The sequence below is a fragment of the Haliotis cracherodii genome, unplaced genomic scaffold, assembly GCF_022045235.1.
Source record: "Haliotis cracherodii isolate W230 unplaced genomic scaffold, xgHalCrac1.p SCAF_17, whole genome shotgun sequence".
Classification (NCBI taxonomy): Eukaryota; Metazoa; Mollusca; class Gastropoda; order Lepetellida; family Haliotidae; genus Haliotis; species Haliotis cracherodii.
In genome coordinates this window covers 24993808-25019762 of record NW_027266272.1, presented here as the reverse complement: position 1 = coordinate 25019762, position 25955 = coordinate 24993808, and the positions used below count along the sequence as shown (strand labels likewise).

The following is a 25955-nucleotide window of genomic DNA, read 5'->3' as shown; positions in this document are numbered from 1 at the left end:
ATATTGAAATCTGATCTTAAATTTTCTTGTCAAACTGCAAGTCGTGTTTCTGCCATCTGGAACCAATTATTTGAATTTTTTTTATAATGATAATAATTGAATAAACTTAGCAAATATACACCAAGGTAATTCATTTACAGTCCTCATGACGTGTTGGCGACCCTCCTCAACAACCTAAAGGTGCAGGAGAGACAGAACAGAGTGTGTACGACAGTTGCCATCGCCATTGTAGCGGAGACATGTTCCCCCTTCACTGTGTTGCCAGCCCTGATGAATGAGTACCCGCGTGCCCGAGCTGAATGTCCAGAACGGTGTCCTCAAGTCTCTGTCCTTCATGTTTGAATATATCGGAGAAATGGGGAAGGACTACATCTATGCTGTGTCACCTCTGTTTGAAGATGCCCTCATGGACAGGTAGTTCCCAGTCTGTTTCATTTGAATGCCTAATACTTGCAGTATCCCTGTCCTTGGTTAGAACGAGTACCAGGAATGTATTGTTTGACTTTGGAAGAGATTAAGACTAGAATACCGAATTCTTGATACCTTTGGCCATATTGGGAAGGAATATGCACAAGCTGTCTCCGTAGTAACAGTTTCAAAAATTTTTTTACTGCCTTGTTAACATAACAGCGGTTTGAAGGGCTTGCACCTCACAGAATAACCCGAAACCAATCCTGTCAAAGTAAATTACATTTTTCGTTTCAAAATTTAATGAAAAATATTTTATGTTTTTCTAAATGTGGTCCCAATGGGTTTTCGAGTGCTGCTGTAGAGTAGGTATTCAGTACTCTGTTGGTGTACCAAGACCCAAATTGATTGGGTGGTCAGATGAGTGGCTTGTTGTGTGCTATCATTGATAGTGTGTGGATGATGTCTACTTCTATAGTTAGCTGTTGGCATGCTGGCTCAATGGTCTAAAGCACTAGAATTCCCTTTGTTCCTAGAAGCTCCAGAATCCTATGTTTTTGGGATTGCATCCCAAATTCACCCTAATTATGATCCTTGGTTTGTCAGAATCTTACCTGCTGTGCATGTGAATATTACCATAATGGTGGATGTCTTAAATCCTGCATCACTTGGGCTTTCCTCCCAGGTCAACCTGACATGCCGGAGTGTAACTGAAATATAGTTCAAAGTGGTGTTACACCTATGTGAGTCCACCGCCTCTGTGGTCTAGTGGTAGAGTGTCCGCCCAGAGAGCGGAAGGTCCGGGGTTCGATCCCCGGCCGCGTCATACCAAAAGACGTTACTTGTTGATGGTACTTGTTGTAACCCTGTCTGGCGCTTGGCATTAAGGGGCTAAAACATGGACTGGTCGGCTCAGAGTCAGTATACTGTGTCTGAGTGGGGTATTCATGTTAAACTGCGGCATGGTATCTCAGTGAGCTAGCACTATAAATCGGCATCAGTCCGGACTAGTACAAGCAGCCACACAAACATGTGCATGCATGTTGCTAAGTGCAATAATCTTGGACGCGACGTTAAACCCCATTTCACCTCACCTCACCACCTTTCTGAGTCAATCATTCCCACTGTACTTGTTGCCTAGCTGATCATGTTGATTCATGCTCAGTCATGAGTGGAGGTGACTAAAAATGGCATTTAACTGTATGATGATACTTCTTTTGTGTTCACTCCCACAGAGGACTTCAAATGAAAACATAAATATACACAATCTCAAGCTTTCAACCAAAGAGAGTGTGCCTGATGAAGGCCGGGAGGCTGAAGGCTTGAGACTATATACTGTAAATCTTGAAATTAACGCAAGCGTGAATTAAATGCAAAAAATGCGAGTGGTCTTTGCTCGCAGTATTAAACATCACATTTATATCAACAATAAGACATTTTGTATAGAAGAAATACCAACTTGGACATACGCTGAAAACAAACAACTATGTATTCCACATCACTGTTTATTGAGCAGCACTTGAAACAAGTATATAAACAATGGCATTCAAACACTTATTACATCGTGTGAGTTGTCACTGCTAGGGTCAAGACAAGAGTTCTACTCACTTATGTTATCACTGATCACACCTGCAAGTCCAGACAGAGGCTAACCACGCAACACGGTGTCTTTGTCCTTTGCGACTGCGTCAAAGGCCGACACGAGCCAGTGCGCATGTATTGTTTTAGCGGAAGTACTCTCTTCAGCGCTAATAAGCGGTACTACTTGGTGTGTGATTGGATTAATGTAAGGTTGGATTAAAGTGAGGATTCTCCTGTAAACCTGACAGGACATTTTCTTTAGATATAAATCCACTATTGCTTGAAAGGAGGGGGGTGTCACATTCATATTGAGACGCATTTTTGGCAAGGGGCCAACGGACGCATTCTTTTGGAGACACATTAATTTCAAGATTTACAGTATATGTGTGTATTATGATAATTTACAACACCATCACAATGTTATGATATTGGTACAGTCATTGCAATAGTAGTACGATATCTTGGAATGTATTTGCATCTCCCACAATGTAGATTTCCTAGCATTGTTGACAGTGGCTAATACTTCTAATTACTGGCATTGTTTGATTTGAAATTATGAACGCTTTTTCATTGATGCCAACACACCTTTTCACCATGTTCAAGCAAGGTGTATTAGTTAACAAAACAAATGGAAAGTAAATTATTGTTAATAATCGATTGTTAGGGGGCACGGGTGGCTGCGATTCGCTGTGCAGAATTGCGTCCCTTGAGCACGCCAGAAACCTATGATTGTGGGTTTGAATCCCGGTTCGCCCCGATAATGTTTCTAGGTTTGTCAGCACCAAACCCGTGCTCGTGGGTTTCACCTAAGTGGTAAACGTCTGAGACCTGCATCACTTTGGGCTTTCCTTCCACATTAAGCTGACAAGCCGCGATATGACTGGAATACTGTTAAAAGCGGCGTCAAAGCCAACTCACTCACTCACTCATCGATTGTTACATCCCAGACCATGAGAATTCACTGTTCCCTGTTGTTTTTTTGCAGAGATCTGGTGCATCGGCAGACGTCCATGGCAGCAATCCAGCACATGGCTCTTGGTGTGTACGGCTTTGGATGCGAGGATGCACTCACCCATCTCCTCAACTATGTCTGGCCCAACATCTTCGAAACCTCCCCTCATGTTGTGCAGGCTTTCATGGGGGCTGTGGAAGGCCTCAGAGTGGCCATTGGGCCGTCAAAAATACTCCAGTATGCCATGCAGGTTTGTGTTTATTTCTTTTGTGTTTACAAATTCAAGTGTATTTAGTAACTGCCTTGATGGGGCATTGCTTGTCCCAGTCATCTGAGGCACCGCATTTAGCAATGCAGAGTTATGTCCCCAAGGCATATCAGGATCCGCTGATTGTGAGTTTGCCCAGATTATGATCTTTGGTTGGATTGAGTTTCACCAACGTGGGAACTGTTGAAAACCTGCAACACATTAGGCTATCCTCCCATATTAATCTGACATGCTATGATATAACTGAACTAATGTTCAAAGCAGCATGAAGCTCACCCCCTCATTACCCCTCAATACTCATCAGGGCGAATGGCGGGCTTGCTGTCCAGGTCATTGAGGACAATTAGCTTCATTGATAGATAATTTCTTGGATGCCGGATCCACTCTTCTAATTGCCACACGCCATCTCATGTAAATATCCGTATCTTGAGGAAAACCGTGGAAAACCGTCAGAATGACTGTCACATTGCGGTATGCAACAGCGCGAAGGCATTTTGTATGTAAACAATAGCATACGGAGTTAGCAACAAGGACAGAAATCTGTTCATAGGTTTTGAATCTCATGTTTGCCTCGATTGTAGTTTGTACATAGGTTTTATCTTTGACTCTGTGATCATTACCTCACTCTGACTTTGGACGAGTGGCTCAAGTCCCATACTGAGTGATCAAGTACATGTGTTACTGTGTGTCATGGTTTTGTAAATCTTTCACAGACTACTGTTCGACACTTGGAATGAAAGTCCTTGTCCTAATGTTAACAGGTAAAAATGGAGTGGGATTTCCCTGATTCAAAGACAAAAGGATCAAACCTGAAAGGACCTCAGGGCCCCATTCCACAATCCAATCTTAGCACTAAGATGATCATAACTCCCATACTTTAACATAGACTTGCGACATTCCTAGCGGTAAGATGACTTTGTGGTATGGGTCACAGGACACCAAAATCCAATCACTGTAAGACCAGTGTTGATTTGATCTTGTATTAAGCTGACTGATGTAATTTTACTGAAGTACTGATGAAAGCAGCTTTGAACCCAGCTCACTGTTTGTTGATGGTGTTTCAGGGCCTATTCCATCCTGCTCGCAAGGTTCGTGACGTCTACTGGAAGGTGTACAACACAGTGTACATTGGGGCACAAGACGGCATGATTCCAGCCTATCCCAGAATCCCCAACGATGCCAAGAACCAGTACATCCGATATGAACTGGACTACATCTTATAGGGCTGTACCATCTCTGGAGGAGGACAATCTGTGTTGTGTGAAAGTGCTGGACTCTTGACAATGTGAAGACTGTAGAGAGCTCATAGTGATCTAGCTACTGATTTTTGTATCAAAGTTGTTGAAAAATATTTTGGTAAGCTAACATGACTGGGAGGAGTTCACTGTTTAGTGATCTGGTTAAGGGGATTATGTAATTTGTGGAAAAAATACACTTTTTGTTAAATAGTTAGTGGTATGTAAGCTCTCTTCATGTACGAAACAAAGGGATGAAAAGTATTCTGATTCCTAAACTGATTGATCAGGTATTTCAAGTAAACATTTTGGTTGCCTTTGAGAATTCTACCATTTGAAAATTTGAACTCCATCTTTTTTAACATGTTTGTGGATTTTGTATGCATTGTTCATAGGAAATAGTGAATATATTACTATTAACCTCGAAGGATGTCTGCAGGAGTATTTAATGAAACTGTTTGAATGAAGAAAAGGGAAATCACTCGCACACACTTTACTATTGAGACATAAAAGGAAATGACTGATAATAGCTGTGATATTTCCCGCTCTTTTCTATGGTTCCATTGATTACACAAGTGTAATGACATCATTTGACAGAGTTAAATGCTGTTGAAGAATGATGCTTCTACTTAGTGAAACTTAGCATCGTCAATACGGGACCCGGTGTTAGGTTCCTGAACTTGACATTAAACGTATCTTTTATGACATGATGTTAGTCAGCGTTTCTCTGCTGCACTGATTTGTTTTGACAATGGATTGTAAAAAGAATGGGGGCGTTGCAATCTGATGGCTTGTTAAATGGGATTTGAATCCCAGAAATCATCTAAACGATTCCTCTCTTGGATAGCTTTTGTCAAGCCTGGAAAAAGTGGCACTAGGCATGGAAACAATAGAGCATCCAGTCTATAGTGCCTCCACTTTTTACTTTTACTTGAATTCCGCAAAAAATGCAGTTTCAGTTGTCATAGGAGCACGATATTGCCCATTGTATGACATAGTATTCTAGACTGACGTCACATGTCTCACAGCTGTTGAGTATGTATAGAAATAGAGTGCAGTGGAGAAGTACCGATATCTTGTTCCAATGTTGATGTACATTATCTGTTTGGAGATTTGTGGGTGTTAAACAGTATTGGATCCCCGTAAATTTCATTTGGAACCGATATGTTGTCTCCCAGTAGACATCCTCAAGAGAATGCCGAGGCACTTGATAATGTGATGGTACCTGCTTGAAGGTATTCATAGTGATTCTTTGTGAAGGATGCTTCTCAGCTATCTTTCAGTTGTTTTAAGTTCCCTATTGTTGAACTGTATAGTGTGTTGTATGCATCATAAATCATGTGGATTCTTGAACACCCAAGGTGGTCATTTCCCCACTTAAATGGATACGTTTCATCTTCATATGTGCAGCCTGATGTTTCCAGTCATTGTCCACCTACTTCATCTGTTCACTGTAAGATACCAAGTCATATATGTTCATCATGTGTTGGATTCATTTCATCCTAAAGTGACTAACAGTCTCGCTTGTGGCATGTGAACTGTGTTGACACCTCCCCTGAGCTCTCTGCTTGTCAAGCTATGGTCATATTTTGTCTGTAAAATTTCTTGTAAATAGAAATAAATCTGTACAAATCTTTTTGTTTTTTGTTCGTTTTTTTGTGTGAAGGGACTGACTCCATTGTGTAGTGGATCGGTCATCTGCCCAGAGAGTGGAAGGTTGGTGGTTTGATTCCCATCATACCAATAGATGTTTAGAAATGGTACTTGTTGTTACCCTGCCTGGTGCTTTGCATTAAGGGGATAAAACAAGCACTTATATGTGTCTGAGTTGGGAATCCATGTTAAACTGGAAACCTCACATAATCTTTGTGTGAAAGATGTTTCATTTTAAGAATTCAGAGGGAGAAGGGAAGACCTCATGATACTACCATACATGTATTGGTGCGTACATTTCAGGAAAGTTAACTCTCGCTGTTACCTCTTCCATAATAAGGGAAGGGGACATACAGTACCTTCAAGAACTTTCTTGTAACAGGTGAATGTAAGCAAGAAATGTCTCCCTCTCATTATTGTCCAGAAATGTCTTAATGATATGCTGGAATTCTTTCATTGACTCCATGAACAAATTTCACATCAAACACAAAAGATAACACATTTGAGACGTCATTCAGAAGATATCATTAGGATCATTTGTTCTTGTTGCTTTGTTACTAAACATATTGGTGGTGCCACGTTTATAGATGCCAAAGCCTGAAGACAAGTGTAACACATGACCTGAATACATCTCAATAGCGGAATTCAGAATTCCCTTTCCGCTCATGCCACCAGTATTAGAACTACCGTAAGCTGTGTTTTGTGATTTTTGAAAAGAGTGCTCCCTGACGGCCAAATTGCAAGTAAAGTAAACTACCTTTATAACGAACACCCTTATAATGAACTGGCCGATTTCCATTTGTTGCATATATGCTGTATGTATGCTTATAACGAACTACGGTTATTACGAACTAAAATTAGTGGTCCCTTGAGTTCGTTATAACTGTAGTTTACCGAATGCATAACTATGTTTTAGTATTTGACCATTTGCCTTTGCAAAAAGCATAAATGGGAGTTGAGTTTTGTGAGTTTGCTGTCTCTGTCGAGGTTAAGACACATTGGCCCAACAGTAAACTAGACCCCTTTGTTTTGATAGGTGCAGTCCTTTTGACAAAATTCATTTTCAGTTGAAATACTGGGTGTACTTGAAGGTAAGTGGTTCGGGAACAAGGGGGTAAAAGGTTAAATGATATTCTGTAACGTACAGTGACGGAGCTTGTGAAGGACGGTGCAAATTCAACATCTACTGAAGAAGAAGGCGTGAATCGTAGCTATGTGTCAGCGACCACTAGATGTCCAATAGTAATAGCAGAGCAGTAAAGCAATGATTTCGTAGTTACTCTAACCACAAGCATGCAGTACAGGGACCAGTTCCACCCTGAATTATCAAGGGAAAAGTACTACAGTTACCTGAAAACCTGAAAATGTAAATCAATAAAAATTGAGACTGCTCAGTGATCACAGATTTTATTCAGGTTTTTGAGAGCTTCATGGGAATTCCTTTGACAAATACAGCAACACTTAATTGGAATTATCACTACATTTGTCAAGGGCACAACTGATATGTGCTTAAAACTTAATAAAACATACCATAGGAATTCCATAATGCCATGATACTTCTGCAATATACAATCCCAGAGCATCTACCACCATCTCTCGTAGTGAATGCTGGGTTCAGTGATGCCACAAGCCTTAAGCATTGTTTCTATACTTGCTATCATGGGGGATGGACCACACAGGTAGCACTCCACCTTCCCTGTTTTCAACCTGTCCGTCACTTCTTGTATGTGCTCCTCTTTGATTCGACTGTCTGTGAGAATAAAGATAAAACATACATAATTTTCTCTGACATCCCTTTATATTGAACTTTTGAAGACGTCAGATTTGTTTTGACCCCCAACATCCCCACCCACCCCACCCCTCCGCCCGTTTTATGGAGAAGGACGGCTTGGCAGCAACTGACACTGTCATAGATGTTTCCACTAAGGTTAAACCCGTGACAATGCTGTTGAATCATGGGTAATAATCAGGGGGATTCTGGGATTGAAACCCACAAACAACATATTCTTAGACAGTGAGTTTGATTTTATGCCGCTTTTAGCAACATTCCAGCAGTATATTGTCATTGTATTATTTCGGTGGACACCAGAAATGGGCTTCACACATTGTACCCATGTAGGAAATCGAACCAGGGTCTTCGACGTGGCGAGTGAACGCTTTAAACATTTGGCTACCCAGACCGTCCCCATTATGTTAAGTCAAAAATAGAATCTGCTTGTAATAATAGGATAACACTAGCCTACTGCTGGAAGATAAGAAATATCATATATATGATGTACACTTACTGGCTTTGTTCAAAATGTATTTATTAAGTTTTAGAATGAATCACAACATTAACTATTATAGTTGTTCTGGCATCTGGAATATTGGTCTTTTAGCATGGATGTATCTGTAGACCTGCTCAGCTCAAATCTGCAGAAACTGTCAGTAAGGTTTCCTACTTGCTGTTAAAGTGGTTTTAACAAATGTTTAAGGCTTTGAAGATGTGACTTGTACTTCACTGAAAAACAGGACCAATAGGGAATCAGTGAGTGAGTATGATTTTACGTCGCTTTTAGCAATATTCTAGCAATATCACGACGGGGGACACCTGAAATGGGCTTCACACTTTCTGCCCATGTTGGGAATCGAATCATATGATTATCTATATATCATGTATAATAAAAATAAATAAAAAATCTAGATAATTTCCGCCAGACACAAATTCACGCACAAAAAGTGTTTTGTTCCCACAAAATCCTCAGGCAACAATGATTATTATGAGAATGAGTTTTGTGTATAATGGAAATATACAAATATCCCTACCAAAAGTGGACTGGTGTAGATCAATATTATGTATCGACAAATAGAACGTTTCTCTGAAGGCCGTGCTTATGGTATAGAAAGTGCATGTAAACGAACAACATTTTCCATGTTACATTGTGTAGAACTAACTTTATCTACGTGTACCTACGACGGTGCATATAATTGTGTATGTACAATACTTTATAACAAAATACAAATATATGGATACACTGCAACAAGTTTTAGAATTCAACAGTTATTAGTAAAATATTTATTTCCGCGAGACAACAAATCAGACACAAACCTTGTTTCCACAAACTCCCTAGGCAACAATGATTGTTAGATATATGGGCGCCATTTTACTATTTCCTCCCTACATATTGATATCACTTAATGACTTTAGATACTAGTATCAATAAATCGAATATCGAATCCGCCTCACAGGTCGTTTGGACAATGAATAAGCATGAATTTCGCAAACGAGTCCTGCTTCATGAGCTGATTATGCGGCACAGATTAAAACATGGAAACAGGTTTGTGGAAAATGGGGCGAAGCGTTTTGGCAATTTTCGTTTACTGATCGTGTTAGTTTGGTTTCTCGATATTTGTCTTCTCAGTAACTACGTGCCTATATAATTTTGGTCCGTGCAGGAACGAACGGGAACCAGTCAATGTGGAGTGTTGGCCAGAAGCTGGGTTCCATCTCTTCATTCAGTAAGTAGAAACAGCCTGGTTCCCTGGGTATGCCGCGCTGGCGCTACATAGTGTAAGCTGGGCCCCGTTTCTTATATCACACTATATTGGCATAGTGTAGCGCCAGCGTAGCATACCAAGGGAACCAGGCTGTATCTGTAATAACAACCAATAGAATTAACTATTACTATACACTGCTGGACGAAGCTATTAATAGTTTGGGTATTCCCGTTTTTCAGTTTTCTTTAAGAACAGCGAGCAAAAAGCCAGTTTAGAAAAAATGAACTCACGAAATAACTTTAAATGGCAGTAAGAGAAGGGCAATTGATATGATGGGATCATATTTAGGACGGGACGGGAACTTCTTGTTGCTGTATATCGAGCAAGATGCTGAAAGTGAAAGTGAAAGTAGGATTCGCTCTACCGCGCACTGCAACGGAAGTACAGGTAGACCAACCATGATGCTGTTTCAAGTACCAGTCTCCCACTTCTCAACATGCTGAAGACTTGCAAAGTATTCCGCGACGTCGTGTTCCGTGAGTATATTTTATTATAGAATTATATTATCAGCTGGTAATATGTACACTGTATTCGGAGTCTGTGTAACAGACAGGTAGGCATGCAGACAAAACGTCCGGAGTGAAGCATGTGCATACAGAATTGTTCAAGCAGATTTCAGACAGTGTCTCGGGATGTTGAGTTCATTTTGTGAGCGTTGTGCCGCCGTTGGTCCATCTGTCGTTACACTGCCAAACCTATGAATCTGAAACTTTGCATGAATCATACAAGCTATTGTGTCTCAGTCCTATAAAGTGCTCACAAAAATGTTCATCCAACTTTGAGCACGGCCGCCATTTTGAGGTCAGTCTGTTTGTCCTTGTCTGTTACGCTTCCTGAATATCTTCTCTGGTGTGACACTGATTGAGCTGAAGCTTGATGACATCCCTAAATGTTCAAGACGTGAAATTCAATTTTTGATGTGACTGCGAAGAAACTCATCAGTTCTGTTTTTCTGCTATTTTACATTTTGACCTTGATTAACCTTCATGTTTTGAGGTGAGGTGAAATGATGTTCAACATCAAGTCCCAAATTTTGTATGTGCATGTGCGTGCGTGCATGCATGTGCATGTGCGAGTGGTTGTACTAGTCCGATTTAATGCTGATTTTATAGTGCTAGCCCTCTGAGATAATATACCACAGTTTAACATGACCACCACTCAGAAAGAATATACTGACCCAAGCTTTCCAGTCCTTGTTTTAGCCCCTTACTGTGTCGGGCTGAGTGACAAGTACCTTCTTTTAATGTCTTTTGGTATGACACGACCAGGGATCGAACCACTGACGCTCTACCTTTAGACCAAGGAGACGGTCTTAAGTTATGACCGTGTCCTTTAAAATATATTTTTGGCTCTGTAAAATTCATCTCATTCAAAACTGAGGAAGCTGAACTTTGGCAAGTATGTTTCACAACCATGAATGAATTTTGACACTCGGCAATCCCAAGACAGAAAGCTGAATCCTTGCATACACAATAATTACTATATGATAAGGCTTCATCTGGAATCTACTTTGGTAGACATGCAATAATAATACCATAAAAATAGAAAAAAAACTAATGTAAATCAACCAATTATATTAGGTTACGTTATATTTAAAAAAAAGATTCTTGGTTTGACGTTGGATGTATTTTTTTACAGATAGTCTTTAATTTTTTGGACAGTTACTGTGAATATTTCTGGGTGTCTGTAGACACCAGAGAAATAGGACTTTGGAATATGACATAGCAGTCATTATTCTTTTGTCAGCATATTAAACAAATTAGGTCATTTCAAAGAAGTTATCACAAATTCTTCTCGACCTTTGAATGTCTAAGTTTGGCACCTCCTCAAATGTTACATCAAAGAAAATAGTTCTGTACGTGTGGTACTATTGTTATATCATGGACAGTGTTCATAAATGAGATAAGAGGATGCATTGTGAGAATGAAAAATACCAATGTTTTTGTAAATATAAACAACAAAACCCTTTTCATAATAAAAAAAACCTCTGCTCAAAACAGAGGACATTTAAAAAGTGTGTTGTAAGTAAAGTTTTAACCATGAAAACCCAAATGGGATACTGAAATGATGACCTGCAATCTCGATATACATCTGGAGAGCTACAGTACCCATGACACAATGCTGTCGGACTGTCTTCACTTATTGTCACAGCTTGATTAGATTCCCCTCCATTTTCACAGATAGTGCATGGCGATGTGATAAGCTGAACTTGTGATGGCCAGTACAAATGAGGACAGTGGACACCATCTGGTAATGGCAACTTCCGGTGAGCAGTCTGAAGGTCGCATGGCAACTTCTGGTGAGCAGTGTGAAGGTCACATGGCAACTTCCGGTGAGCAGTCTGAAGGGCACATGGTCACTTCCGGTGAGCAGTCTGAAGGTCACATGGCAACCTCTGGTGAGCAGTCTGAAGGTCACATGGACACTTCTGAGCCTCAAGGACATTTGGCTATTTCTGATGTTGACATGGCAAGTTCAGCTGGGGAAATCTTCACAACAGAGGATGACTCTGGAAACAGCGTGGTCAGTTCAGACGAGGAACCCCAAGGTCACCTGGTATTGGCAGGTTCAGCTGAGACCGAGGAGGACCTTGAGCTATTGAGCCAGCCACCAGTCAAAAGATTAAGAACAGGTGGGTGTCACTGTTGCCCCCCTAAATGTCACCCTGTTTGTAATTTTTAAAATAATTTACCCAGGAACACTATTTACAATTTGATTCATCAAGTGAATTATGTCACTCTCTTAAAAATATAGGAAAAATAAAGTAGTGTTATGTAGCTCGGACGTGCACGCATGCACACATAGATTAGTTTCTCATTATGTAAGCTGGAGTCAAGGTGCTTCAATCTGGTTGTGGAGGCACATTGTGTGGAGGTGTGCAATGGTTGTCAAGGTGCTCCAATCTGGTATGAGGTTCTAGAAGCACATTTTTATCCCCGGCATATAATGCGGGGGGATATAGCAATCAGCCAGTCTGTCTGTCCGTCTGTAATCATTTCCTTTTCCGGGGCAGAATTCGAAAACTATTCAGTGTATTTGATCGAAACTTGGCAAATCTGTCAGGGAAATACTGAAGTGGTGCCTTTTGATATTTTGGGATTTTTCTAATTTTTATTTTTTTTACATTTTTATGGAATGAAGTTGGACATAGAATCAATTGGGAATGGGGTTCGTTTCCGGGGCAGAATTCGAAAACCATTCAGTGTATTTGATCGAAACTTGACAGAGCTATCAGGCACATACTGAAGTGGTGCTTTTTGATATTTGTTTTTTACGAATTTTTATTTTTTACAATTTTTATGGAAAGAAGTTGGACCTAGGCTCCATTGGGGAACGGGTTGAATTCCAGGCCAGAATTCGAAAACCATTTAGTTGGTAAACAATGTATGCTTCTTAAAGAACATTCAACTGTTGACTCATTACATACAGAATTCCACATTTACTAGTGGTTACTTTACAGACAGCTGCCGGGGCGATATGACATCTCTCTGATGACTCTTGTGTGGTGGTGTTTGATGATTGTCAAGGTGCTTTAATCTGGTATGAGGCGTGGAGGTGTGCAATGATTGTCAAGGTGCTTCAATCTGGTATGAGGTTGTGGAGGCACATTACATGGTGGTGTGTAATGGATGTCAAGGTGTTTCAATCTGGTATGAGGTTGTGGAGGAATATTGCGTGGTGGTGTGTACTGATGGTCAAGGTGCTTCGATCTGGTATGAGGTTGTAGAGGCACTTTGTGTGGTGGTATATTATGATTACTGGGGCCTTCAAGAAACGTTGATAAAGTGGCGGTTTCTTGTCTACAAGGAAAGATGAGACTTACACTTAGACTTTTTATATCCCCGTTTACAAAGTAAATCGGGGGGTATATAGCGTTCCGTCTGTTTGTCCTTCCTTTCATCCGTCCGTCCGTCCGTCCGAGCTTTTGAACGGCCAATAACATTTTAACCATGCACCAAACTTGCTACACACATTTACCACAATGGGTACTTGTGCCTTTTGGTAGTTTGAGGATTCTGATTTTTTTAATTTTTGCCGTTTCCATGGACACGTTAAGAAACATCAAGAATGTATGTTTTGCTAAGCATTGGTTATCCCACACTGGATTGAAATATATTTGTGTTCGTTTCAAACATAATGCATCCTCGTGGGGTTACAAAGGAAAGGGCAGTTCCTCTGACTTAAAGAAACAGGTATATTTAATCAATTAACAAACTATTTACTATTTGTTGTTGACCAGTGGGGATAACGGGTGTATGTGATCTTTGTTAACTTCTTTCTTGTTTCTGTTGCAATCATCATGCAAAAATTACTTATTCCATACTTGTTATTCCTTCCAGGCAGTGGAATCGGTGCTGTCTGTCCATTCTTCCAAATATCACATTCCGTGCTTGTCATCCCCGCCATGAAGTGGTAGGGGTTAGTGGAAGCGCTGCCGTCTGTCTGTTTGTGAAAGACTGTTCAATAGTTCTTGATCAAATGTTGCACAATATCTAACCTTGAACTGACAGGTGCCATTTACTATTTAGGAGTTTTTTAAATTTCTTAGTTTGGTTTCCATCACAATAAATTGAGTGTAGGTTCAGATAGATGAGGCCAGGGTTTATTTCCGGAGCAAAGAACTCAAAGACCATTTATTATTTCTTGATCAAATTTAATTACCCCCATCTCTCTCTCTCCCCTTCTCTCATTCGGGTAATAATGAACTTGGCTATTACCTGTTGAAGATGATTCAAGAATTACTTATCTGCTGAACTTCATGTGTAGCTTATTAACTTGATTCATGATTTACATGTTTTGGTCTTCAGCAATTGTTATTGCTGGGATAAGATTATTATCTAAAGAACCTTAAACTTCAAAATGATGTACACTCCACTCTTGAGCACTGCAATAATATTAAATGATGTTATTCAACGTGTAAAGAAAATATCTGATCAATTCAAATGTTGGTTACCGATGATTCCTCATTATTGGTGTTGACAGGTGACCGTCCTTCAGGGGGCTCCCAGGTTGCTAACACTTTGAACATCATCACTGGACAGGCCGGACAAGCAACACTTGGGAGAGGTGAGTGTTCATGGCTGAAGGGTCAGTTGTCTACTAGATCTTGTGCAAGACTCTTACCATTCTCAGGGAGCAGATGGTGCCGATCATCAATCGGAATCTTATCCCCCTTGTCCCAAATGCCACCCTCATGTACTGATGGGTGATGGAGTAGTGTATGCTAACTCCTATAGTATTGACAATGGCAGATCAGTGCTTATTTTCTGATGATGTGACCTCCTATGGAGGTGGTGTAAGAGCTTAACACAGAGAGGTATTGTATCAGAGTAAAAGTTAAGATTTAAATTTGGTTGAATTTGTTGAAGAGGGTTGAAACTGGCAAAATGGCAAACATTGCCATTATCAACAAGACTGAATAAAGAGGGTTATAAAATATGAATATAGTTGTGTACACTAAGTCAGGAACACATCTGTGTGATGTATAATCCAGATAAATTGTTCCCCCTAATAATTAACGCAAGAAGATTTAGTTAGCAAATATTTTGTAGTTTAATTTTAACATCCAAGTATTTGATGGAATGGTTAATAGTTTTCATTCCTCCACAGGTACCCTTGATCTGCGCACAGACGAAGCGAAGAAGATTTTTCTTCCAACTGAACCCTTCAAAGACGTGAAACAAAAATTGAAGGCATTTGGACATGTGACCATCTGCGGGGCTTCGGGAGAAGGCAAGACAACGATGGCTCTGGTGTTAGGTTCACAGTACAGAGACAAAGGCTACGAGGTCGTGTTTGTGGACAACATTGAGAAGTTTGACTTAGACCAGTGTCTTAGTAGCCACCCCAGAGTATTCCTCATAGTAGATGACATGTTTGGTACTGTTGGATTATCTTCGAATACATCACAGGTGAAAACCTTTCTAAACAACCTTCTCCTCCATTTAGAACAAAAGCGGAGTGCGGAAAAGCTGCAGTCAGAAATGCATGAATGCAGTGATGCTGTTGGTAAATCCAGAAAGAAAGTGCAGAGTCAACCAGAATTTCAAACAAAAGATAGTGATGCTGTTGGTAAATCCAGAAAGAAAGTGCAGAGTCAACCAGAATTTCAAACAAAAGATATTCGTGTTGTCTTCACATCAAAGTCATACAACTTCCATGATGGACTTGCAAAACTGCAGTACGAGGGTTTCAAACTGTTCAAAGGTCAAACTGTAATGGATTTAACCACACAAGATAAATACTGGCTTTCTGACAAAGAGAAAAAGACAATATTTGAACGACATAGGAAAGCTCTCGGTGACTGCTCCATGCAACATATACCTGATTACAGTGAGCTGGAAATCTGTTCAAATATCTTTGGATTCCCTCTTATTTGTAAACTTTGTTTTGAATTTTCATCTTTCTACAAAAATGCAAAATCATTTTTCAAGGAACCACTGTTTTATCTCAGGTTAGAGCTAAAGCATTTGCTTGAAGAGAGAAATGACCGATCGGCCATTCTGGTTCTGATGCTACTGAGTGAAGACAAATTGGACCTGAGCAAGTTAGACAGTGAAGGTGAGGATAAGGAAATGGACAGCCTGGTCAAAACTGTTTTACAGATGATGTCTAAAGCTACACGTTCAGGCATGTACAAAGCAGCTAAAGGTTTGAGAGGTACATTCTTCACAAGAGGAGACACTGTTGGCTTTGCTCATTCTTCAATCTATGATGCTTGTGCCTGTGCCTTGTATAATATCAGTCCTATCTTTGTTTTGAAGCACTGCAGTGATGACTTTCTGTTTGAAAGGGTACAAGGTGATAAGGTTGAAGAAACCAAAGTTGATGATCATCTCCATTTGATATATGTCTCAGAGAATTATGATGACCTACTTACCACAAGGTTTACACAGTCTATTAAACAAGGACGTTTTTCTAAATCAGTGACACATCCAATTCTCAAACAAGACGCCACAGTTTTCAAGCTGCTCAAGAAACTTCATTGTGATCGGACAAAACATCTTTGGTTTCACAAGAAAGAGAAAGGACAATGTTTTCTGTACTGGGCAGTTCTTGGACATAATGCACGTCTAATTACAGATATAGAACACACAGCTGGAGAAGAGTTCACTCAAGGAGAAATCAGTGAGGCAATGGAAGGATGTGCACGAAGCAACAACGTGACAGCATTGAAATGGCTGTTCAGCAGGAGTGAGAAACATGACCATCAGTTGACAATGAACAGACTTTTGTTGGTAGCTGCTGAAAGTGGCAGCTCTGACATACTAGTGTATCTGCTGCAGGAAGGCGCTGATATTAATACAAGAGACAAGGGAATGCAGAACATCTTCCATCTTGTCTGTAAATCAGGAATGGAAAAAACCCTGAAAGTCCTGTTAACCAGGAAACCTGGGAATAATGTTATAAACTCTGTTGATGTGAATGGCAGGACCCCTGTCATGGTTGCATCACACACAGGATCAGAGGGATGTTTTAAGTTACTGCAGACAACATCAAATTTGAATGTGAAAGATAAACATGGCAGCGGAATTATTCATCTTGCCTGTGGTGGTGGGAACACTGCTATAGTACAACATGTCCTGTCTCCATCTAACATCAACAGCAGAGGCAGACATGGATGGACAGCAGTAATGGTGGCAGCTGTCAGTGGACATCAAAGTGTGTTTGACCTCCTTGTGTCCAACCAAGCTGACCTCACACTGGTGGATACATCTGGTGACAGTTTACTTCATCTTGCCTGTCGTGGTGGGAACACAGCTATAGTGCAACATGTCCTGTTTCCATCTAACATCAACAGCAGAGGGGAGTATGGATGGACAGCAGTGATGCAGGCAGCTGTCAGTGGACATCAAAGTGTGTTTGACCTCCTAGTGTCCAACCAAGCTGACCTCACACTGGTGGATACAGATGGTGACAGTTTACTTCATCTTGCCTGTCAGGGTGGGAACACAGCTATAGTGCAACATGTCCTGTCCCCTTCTAACATCAACAGTACAGGCAGATATGGATGGACAGCAGTGATGCAGGCAGCTGTCAATGGACATCAAAGTGTGTTTGACCTCCTAGTGTCCAACCAAGCTGACCTCACACTGGTGGATATATGTGGTGACAGTTTACTTCATCTTGCCTGTCGTGGTGGGAACACTGCTATAGTACAACATGTCCTGTCTCCATCTAACATCAACAGCAGAGGGGAGTATGGATGGACAGCAGTAATGGTGGCAGCTTTCAGTGGACATCAAAGTGTGTTTGACCTCCTAGTGTCCAACCAAGCTGACCTCACACTGGTGTCTACATCTGGTGACAGTTTACTTCATCTTGCCTGTCAGGGTGGGAACACTGCTATAGTACAACATGTCCTGTCTCCATCTAACATCAACAGCAGAGGGGAGTATGGATGGACAGCAGTGATGCAGGCAGCTGTCAGTGGACATCACAGTGTGTTTGACCTCCTAGTGTCCAACCAAGCTGACCTCACACTGGTGTCTACATCTGGTGACAGTTTACTTCATCTTGCCTGTCAGGGTGGGAACACTGCTATAGTACAACATGTCCTGTCTCCATCTAACATCAACAGTAAAGAGATGCATGGATGGACAGCAGCAATGAGGGCAGCTGTCAGAGGACATCACAGTGTGTTTGACCTCCTAGTGTCCAACCAAGCTGACCTCACACTGGTGTCTACATCTGGTGACAGTTTACTTCATCATGCCTGTGGTGGTGGGAACACTGCTATAGTACAACATGTCCTGTCTCCATCTAACATCAACAGCAGAGGGATACATGGATTGACAGCAGTAATGGTGGCAGCTGTCAGAGGACATCACAGTGTGTTTGACCTCCTAGTGTCCAACCAAGCTGACCTCACACTGGTGTCTACATCTGGTGACAGTTTACTTCATCATGCCTGTCGTGGTGGGAACACTGCTATAGTACAGCATGTCCTGTCTCCATCTAACATCAACAGCAGAGGGGAGTATGGATGGACAGCAGTGATGCAGGCAGCTGTCAATGGACATCAAAGTGTGTTTGACCTCCTAGTGTCCAACCAAGCTGACCTCACACTGGTGGATATATTTGGTGACAGTTTACTTCATCTTGCCTGTCAGGTTGGGAACACAGCTATAGTGCAACATGTCCTGTCTCCATCTAACATCAACAGTACAGGCAGATATGGATGGACAGCAGTGATGCAGGCAGCTGTCAATGGACATCAAAGTGTGTTTGACCTCCTAGTGTCCAACCAAGCTGACCTCACACTGGTGGATATATTTGGTGACAGTTTACTTCATCTTGCCTGTGGTGGTGGGAACACTGCTATAGTACAACATGTCCTGTCTCCATCTAACATCAACAGTACAGGCAGACATGGATGGACATCAAAGTGTGTTTGACCTCCTAGTGTCCAACCAAGCTGACCTCACACTGGTGGATATATTTGGTGACAGTTTACTTCATCATGCCTGTCGTGGTGGGAACACTGCTATAGTACAACATGTCCTGTCTCCATCTAACATCAACAGTACAGGCAGATATGGATGGACAGCAGCAATGATGGCAGCTGTCAATGGACATCAAAGTGTGTTTGACCTCCTAGTGTCCAACCAAGCTGACCTCACACTGGTGGATATATTTGGTGACAGTTTACTTCATCTTGCCTGTGAGGGTGGGAACACTGCTATAGTACAACATGTCCTGTCTCCATCTAACATCAACAGCAGAGGGATACATGGATTGACAGCAGTAATGGTGGCAGCTGTCAGTGGACATCAAAGTGTGTTTGACCTCCTAGTGTCCAACCAAGCTGACCTCACACTGGTGTCTACATCTGGTGACAGTTTACTTCATCATGCCTGTCGTGGTGGGAACACTGCTATAGTACAACATGTCCTGTCTCCATCTAACATCAACAGCAGAGGGGAGTATGGATGGACAGCAGTGATGAAGGCAGCTGTCAATGGACATCAAAGTGTGTTTGACGTCCTAGTGTCCAACCAAGCTGACCTCACACTGGTGGATATAGTTGGTGACAGTTTACTTCATCATGCCTGTCGTGGTGGGAACACTGCTATAGTACAACATGTCCTGTCTCCATCTAACATCAACAGTACAGGCAGATATGGATGGACAGCAGTGATGAAGGCAGCTGTCAGTGGACATCAGAGTGTGTTTGACCTCCTAGTGTCCAACCAAGCTGACCTCACACTGGTGGATACAGATGGTGACAGTTTACTTCATCATGCCTGTCAGGGTGGGAACACTGCTATAGTACAACATGTCCTGTCTCCATCTAACATCAACAGTAAAGGGATGCATGGATGGACAGCAGCAATGATGGCAGCTGTCAGTGGACATCACAGTGTGTTTGACCTCCTAGTGTCCAACCAAGCTGACCTCACACTGGTGGATACATCTGGTCACAGTTTACTTCATCATGCCTGTCGTGGTGGGAACACTGCTATAGTACAACATGTCCTGTCTCCATCTAACATCAACAGTACAGGCAGATATGGATGGACAGCAGTGATGCAGGCAGCTGTCAATGGACATCAAAGTGTGTTTGACCTCCTAGTGTCCAACCAAGCTGACCTCACACTGGTGTCTACATCTGGTGACAGTTTACTTCATCATGCCTGTCGTGGTGGGAACACTGCTATAGTACAACATGTCCTGTCTCCATCTAACATCAACAGCAGAGGGAGTGAAGGATACACACCTGTGATGAAAGCTGTATTCCATGGACATCAAGATGTGGTTGACCTCCTTGTGCAGCACAAAGCTGACCTCACACTTCTAACAGACAGTAATGAGGACATTGAATGTGTAGCTCAGATAGGAGGACATCCTACACTAGCCAAGTATCTTCGAACAGTTAAACATCCTCACTGATCATGCTGATTAAGCTGTGTGTTATGTGTTCTGAAGGAAATTTATTGATTGTGTATTGCAACTATGTTCTACACTAGAACATTCATTCTTGCAGACTTGGAAACACTAAAAATTTAGTCAATACGTTGTGCTTATTTTGTATTTATGCTGAATATATTTCAACAGTATTGCTTAACAATTGTTAAGTGGCTGTCAACATTTGAACCTGTTGCCTACATATGCAGGTGAGCTACATTGCTGAGGCACCATATTAACAGTTAAGTCAGTTTTCTCAAATTTTCTCTGAGAGAAAATTATTTTCCCCATTATTTAATCTGAATATATAAAATGAGAGCGAGGTGGAGCTTTTTGTCTTTAAAAGACAGGAATAACGGTGAAATGATAATTTTACAAACTTGCCATCTTTTTGATACGAAGAGCTAACACTGACCATTCATGTATTGCCACACAGCTAGCATTGTAGAAATGTCCTAATTTTGCTCTAGAGAAGTTTGTACAAATATTGTGATTGTAAATATTGGCTCAGTTTGTAATAAAATTCAATCGTCCTTGAAGGTTGATGGTTTTGCTAGTTTTTCTTTCAAATCCAGAATAAACTTAAACCTACAAGCACATTTATAGACAGATCTAGCTTGGACACCGACCTCCTTCAGTGAGGAGAACATACACGTATCTGCTGAATCAGCATTCTTCACGAGCCGACAGTTACATAAAATAATGAAATGCCGTAACTTGTTACCTTATTTAGTTACATTCATCAGCAATCACTGACGATTGGTGAACTGATGGTGTCACAATATTTACTAGATTTGCAGGTGCTGAAATTGGGTTTAAATTCACATCCCAGAATATTGCACTTATATAGCGATGTGCGTGCGTGCGTGCGTGCTTACTAGTCGGGACTGATGCCGATTTATAGTGATAGCTCACTGAGATACCATGCTGCAGTTTAACATGAATGCCCCACTCAGACACAGTACACTGACTCCGAGCCGACCAGTCCTTGTTTTAGCCCCTTTATGCCGAGTGCCAGACAGGGTAACAAAGAGTATGATATGACGCATATGGGATGGAACCCCGGACCTTCCACTCTCTGGGCGGACGCTCTACCACTAGCCCACGGAGGCGGTCTACTAGATTTGTGAATAGTAAAGGTGATTTTCGTGTCATTTCATCATTCCTCTTTATTGCACTATCCATCTTGGACTGAAGAAGTGAGAAATTGGTGGCCGGGATCAGGCTTGACCAAGTTCCTCCTCAGTGAGCGACACCTTCGTTACACTCCCGGTAACATCCCTGATAACAGTGTGGGCTTTGACTGGTAGCGGAGATAGTATGGAGAGCTCCGCGAACAGGCTATCGCTATGAGGAGCTCGATGCTTGACTTGCAAAGGGCCACAACTCCCAAGTGCCACCCATCTTTCCTTCCACGTCAGATAACGTACAGGCATCCATTGTGGCCTCCCGAGTCCTAATCATGTCAGCGCTGGTTACCATATGCCCTCTTCTGTTCATCGATTAATATCAGTTATCTTATTTTTCTACCAGGGAGTTATAGTATTTAACGTCCAAGAGGGTCTGGAAATGACCGCATTTGTCTGGGAGGTTTCATCAGACGTCTGACAGTCCATAATGCAGTGCAACAATGCAGATCTTATGGTAATTTCAGACGTATGGTGGCCAAGTAACTCAAGGGGTGGCCAAGTAACTCAAGGGGTGACCAAGTAACTCAAGGGGTGACCAAGTAACTCAAGGGGTGGCCAAGTAACTCAAGGGATGGCCAAGTAACTCAAGGGGCGACCAAGTAACTCAAGGGGTGGCCAAGTAACTCAAGGGGTGACCAAGTAACTCAAGGGGACCAAGTAACTCAAGGGATGGCCAAGTAACTCAAGGGGTGGCCAAGTAACTCAAGGGATGGCCAAGTAACTCAAGGGGTGGCCAAGTAACTCAAGGGGTGACCAAGTAACTCAAGGGGTGACCAAGTAACTCAAGGGGTGACCAAGTAACTCAAGGGATGGCCAAGTAACTCAAGGGGTGGCCAAGTAACTCAAGGGGTGACCAAGTAACTCAAGGGATGGCCAAGTAACTCAAGGGGTGACCAAGTAACTCAAGGGGTGGCCAAGTAACTCAAGGGGTGACCAAGTAACTCAAGGGGTGACCAAGTAACTCAAGGGGTGGTCAAGTAACTCAAGGGGTGACCAAGTAACTCAAGGGGTGACCAAGTAACTCAAGGGGTGACCAAGTAACTCAAGGGGTGACCAAGTAACTCAAGGGGTGGTCAAGTAACTCAAGGGGTGACCAAGTAACTCAAGGGATGGCCAAGTAACTCAAGGGGTGGCCAAGTAACTCAAGGGGTGGCCAAGTAACTCAAGGGATGGCCAAGTAACTCAAGGGATGGCCAAGTAACTCAAGGGGTGTCCCAGTTAAAGGGATGGCCAAGTTACTCAAGGGATGGTCCAGGTACTCAAGGGATGGCCCAGTTAAAGGAATGGCCAAGTAACTCAAGGGATGGCCAAGTAACTCAAGGGGTGTCCCAGTTAAAGGGATGGCCAAGTTACTCAAGGGATGGTCCAGTTACTCAAGGGATGGCCCAGTTAAAGGAATGGCACAGTTACTCAAGGGATGGCCCAGTTACTGAAGGGATGGCCCAGATACTCAAGGGATGGCCCAGTTACTCAAGGGATGGCCCAGTTACTCAAGGGATGGCCCAGATACTCAAGGGATGGCCCAGTTACTCAAGGGATGGTCCAGATACTCAAGGGGTGGCCGAGTTAATCAAGGGATGTTCCAGTTACTCAAGGGATGGCCCAGATACCCAAGGGATGACCCAGTTACTCAAGGGATGGCCCAGATACTCAAGGGATGGCCCAGTTACTCAAGGGATGGCCCAGTTACTCAAGGGATGGCCCAGTTACTCATGGGATGGCCCAGTTACTCAAGGGATGGCCCAGTTACTCAGGGGATGACCCAGTTACTCAAGGGATGACCCAGTTACTGAAGGTTTGGCCCAGTTACTCAAGAGATAAACAGTCTTTAATATTATCTTAACCGTGTCAACCATGTTAACAGACAAAGCGAACTTACTAACAAAGTTGTCTCCTTTCCCAGCTGTCTCCTCTGTGATGAAATACATTGATGACATGTTGTGTGACTTCATATTGCATAATTCGTCAATTCTTTTCTTAAAAACAAATCAAATGTCAGTACTGGGTATCAGAAATCTGAACTATCAAGAAAAGTTCCTTACACCTGGATCATTAAAAGATCTCAAAATATATTTCACTAAACATACTTAGCTGTCTCAATGCTGAATGGTCAATTTGTATTACTTCTCACATACTACCACAGCAATAGCATTTTCCTTAAAGTGATACACGAACATGTCTAAATAGTCATTATCAGGGGAACTTCCACATTAAATAATCATGGGTGGCCCAGTCACCTAGATTCACTGCGCAGAGTTGCTTCCCTTGGGCACGCCAGAAACCAACGAATGTGGGTTCGAATCCCGGTTCGCCCGAATTATGTTTCTAGGTTTGTCAGCACCATACCCGTGCTTGTGGGTTTCAGCAGAGTGAGACCTGCATCACTTCAGGCTTTCCTCCCACACTATACTGACACTTCTCCTGGCTTGGTCTTGTGTTCACTGTGCAACTCCGACTGTCATTTGTTTCATTTTGTTTTATTAGCGCCTCACCCAATATTATTCTGCTCACTTAATATGACACCAGGTACAGCAACTAAAGACACCACCACAAATTTATTATGCCGAAATGCTTTCACTATTTGCTGTCTTTATTGCACATATCATGTCAAACTAAAAACTTCACACCAACAACGCTTAAGTTTAGGATCAAAGGGAGACTACTCTTCACACCTTAGCAGGCAAACCTTATGGAAAGGATTAACTATAGTCTTTATCAATAAAGTCATGAATGTGATTTGTTTTTAAAATGTCTGTCCTTGCACATCACAATTAATTATATAAAAACACAAACAGTGTTGAATAACCAATGTACCAGAATTTGTATGTGAAATATATGAAGTGGATGTGTGAAAATCCAAGATGGCTGTTACTGGCATACAGTCTCACATTTGGTGAGTAACAACCATCATAGATTTTTAATGACAGTATACGGGCTCGTGTGGTGTCAGTAGTTCTGCTCTCATGGGTCAATCTCACTTTGAGGCATAATGAAACAAGATATGTGTCTATCTATCGTCAATATCAAGTGGTGTACACAGAAATCATAGGCTAAATGTTCAGTCGTCAAAGATAAGGCATTTCATATCAAACACAACTTGAATTAATTCCCATTTCACACCAGGTTCTGTTTGCTTATGTAGAAATTACACCTGGAACACAGGATGGAACAATCTGTACATTTATTTGACTGCAGTCTGAAGTGCAGTCCACAGATCCAACTGAAAGTTTTCTGCAAATGTACACTTTGAATGACTGTAGAAGTTTGGATTCGGCAAGGAAGTGAGTTGCCACTGTGCCAGCTTTAAACAAAATAGACAACAGGCCTCAAAGAGAAGCCGGGTCAACGGCTTGCACAAAATTAATAAATGCCCTGGGGCCACGTGCACAAAACGATCTTAGCGCTAAGACTATTGTAAGCCTGTGTTAAAGTATGGGAGTTAAGATCATCTTTGCGCTAAGATCGCTTTGTGCAAGTGGGCCCTGGTGTCTAATAGAGGAAAAACAGATTGCACACTAAATCCCATTCTATTTTCAGTTGAACTGTGAGAATAATTTCAATTTTAAAAAATTTAATACCGGTACTAACTTTAAAACCAGACCTGAATGTAAATGCAAACTGTCACCATACCCTGAACAAAAGTTCCTCCTTGGTTTTGGCACTGAACATGAGGATGACCTTGTTTGGGCACATGCTGCGTGTTGTCGCCGTCTGCTGCAGATCATGAACGTGGCTCAGCATACTCATGAGGGGGTTGATCCCGACCCCACCCGCCACCAGCAGCAGGTTTGTGGGAGGCTCCTCGCCTGGCTGTGGGTCATAGAAGTAGTCGCCACCCACACGCAGGTCCACTTGAGCCCCCACCTTGCACTGGTAAACATGAGCCAAGCATACCGGTAGATGCATAAATAAATCTTGGTATGTCAGACCGAAAACAGAATTAGTTCAATGGAAGTTTATTACACTGATACTGATTGGTAATTGCTGAAGACAGACTCTGTACATTAATGATTAAATTGGATCATGTTGATCAGAATGTGCAATCAAGAGGAGATGTTTATGACCAATGACTCAGAATGCTTTGCACTTTTTAATAAGGCCATTGGCAGCCATATTTGATTTACGATCAAGATGCCTTGAACCGAACTGAGTACAACATAAGGTGATCGTCTCACAAAGTTTCAAGTCCCATGCTCTTTAAGTTTTTGCGAAGAAGATCTTCT

At 41.9% G+C, this 25955-nt stretch overlaps 3 protein-coding genes across 3 annotated transcripts in view; 2 read left to right on the top strand and 1 right to left on the bottom strand.

Moving 5' to 3' along the window:
- Positions 1-6080, top strand: part of LOC139465001 (splicing factor 3B subunit 1-like) — a 28964-nt gene extending 22884 nt beyond the window's left edge. The window contains 4 exon segments of the mRNA XM_071246661.1: positions 141-282; positions 284-414; positions 2975-3191; positions 4274-6080. Coding sequence (XP_071102762.1) covers positions 141-282; positions 284-414; positions 2975-3191; positions 4274-4432 — 649 coding nt within the window. The 3' untranslated portion in view covers positions 4433-6080.
- A 1426-nt stretch (positions 6081-7506) lies between these two features.
- Positions 7507-25638, bottom strand: LOC139464996 (oxidoreductase NAD-binding domain-containing protein 1-like). The gene is made up of 3 exons (XM_071246656.1): positions 25363-25638; positions 23612-23708; positions 7507-7847 (listed from the first exon to the last, which is right to left on the bottom strand). Exons 1-3 carry the CDS (start codon positions 25636-25638, stop codon positions 7681-7683), a joined length of 540 nt encoding a protein of 179 aa, XP_071102757.1. The 3' UTR covers positions 7507-7680.
- The window catches only part of LOC139464987 (uncharacterized), a 38084-nt gene continuing 21954 nt past the window's right edge, over positions 9826-25955 (top strand). Inside the window, exons 1-5 of the mRNA XM_071246643.1 lie at positions 9826-10110; positions 11815-12266; positions 14618-14701; positions 15245-19000; positions 19167-20108. Of these exons, the coding sequence (XP_071102744.1) occupies positions 11849-12266; positions 14618-14701; positions 15245-19000; positions 19167-20108 (5200 nt within the window). The 5' untranslated portion in view covers positions 9826-10110; positions 11815-11848. The remainder of the gene's footprint in view (positions 10111-11814; positions 12267-14617; positions 14702-15244; positions 19001-19166; positions 20109-25955) is intronic.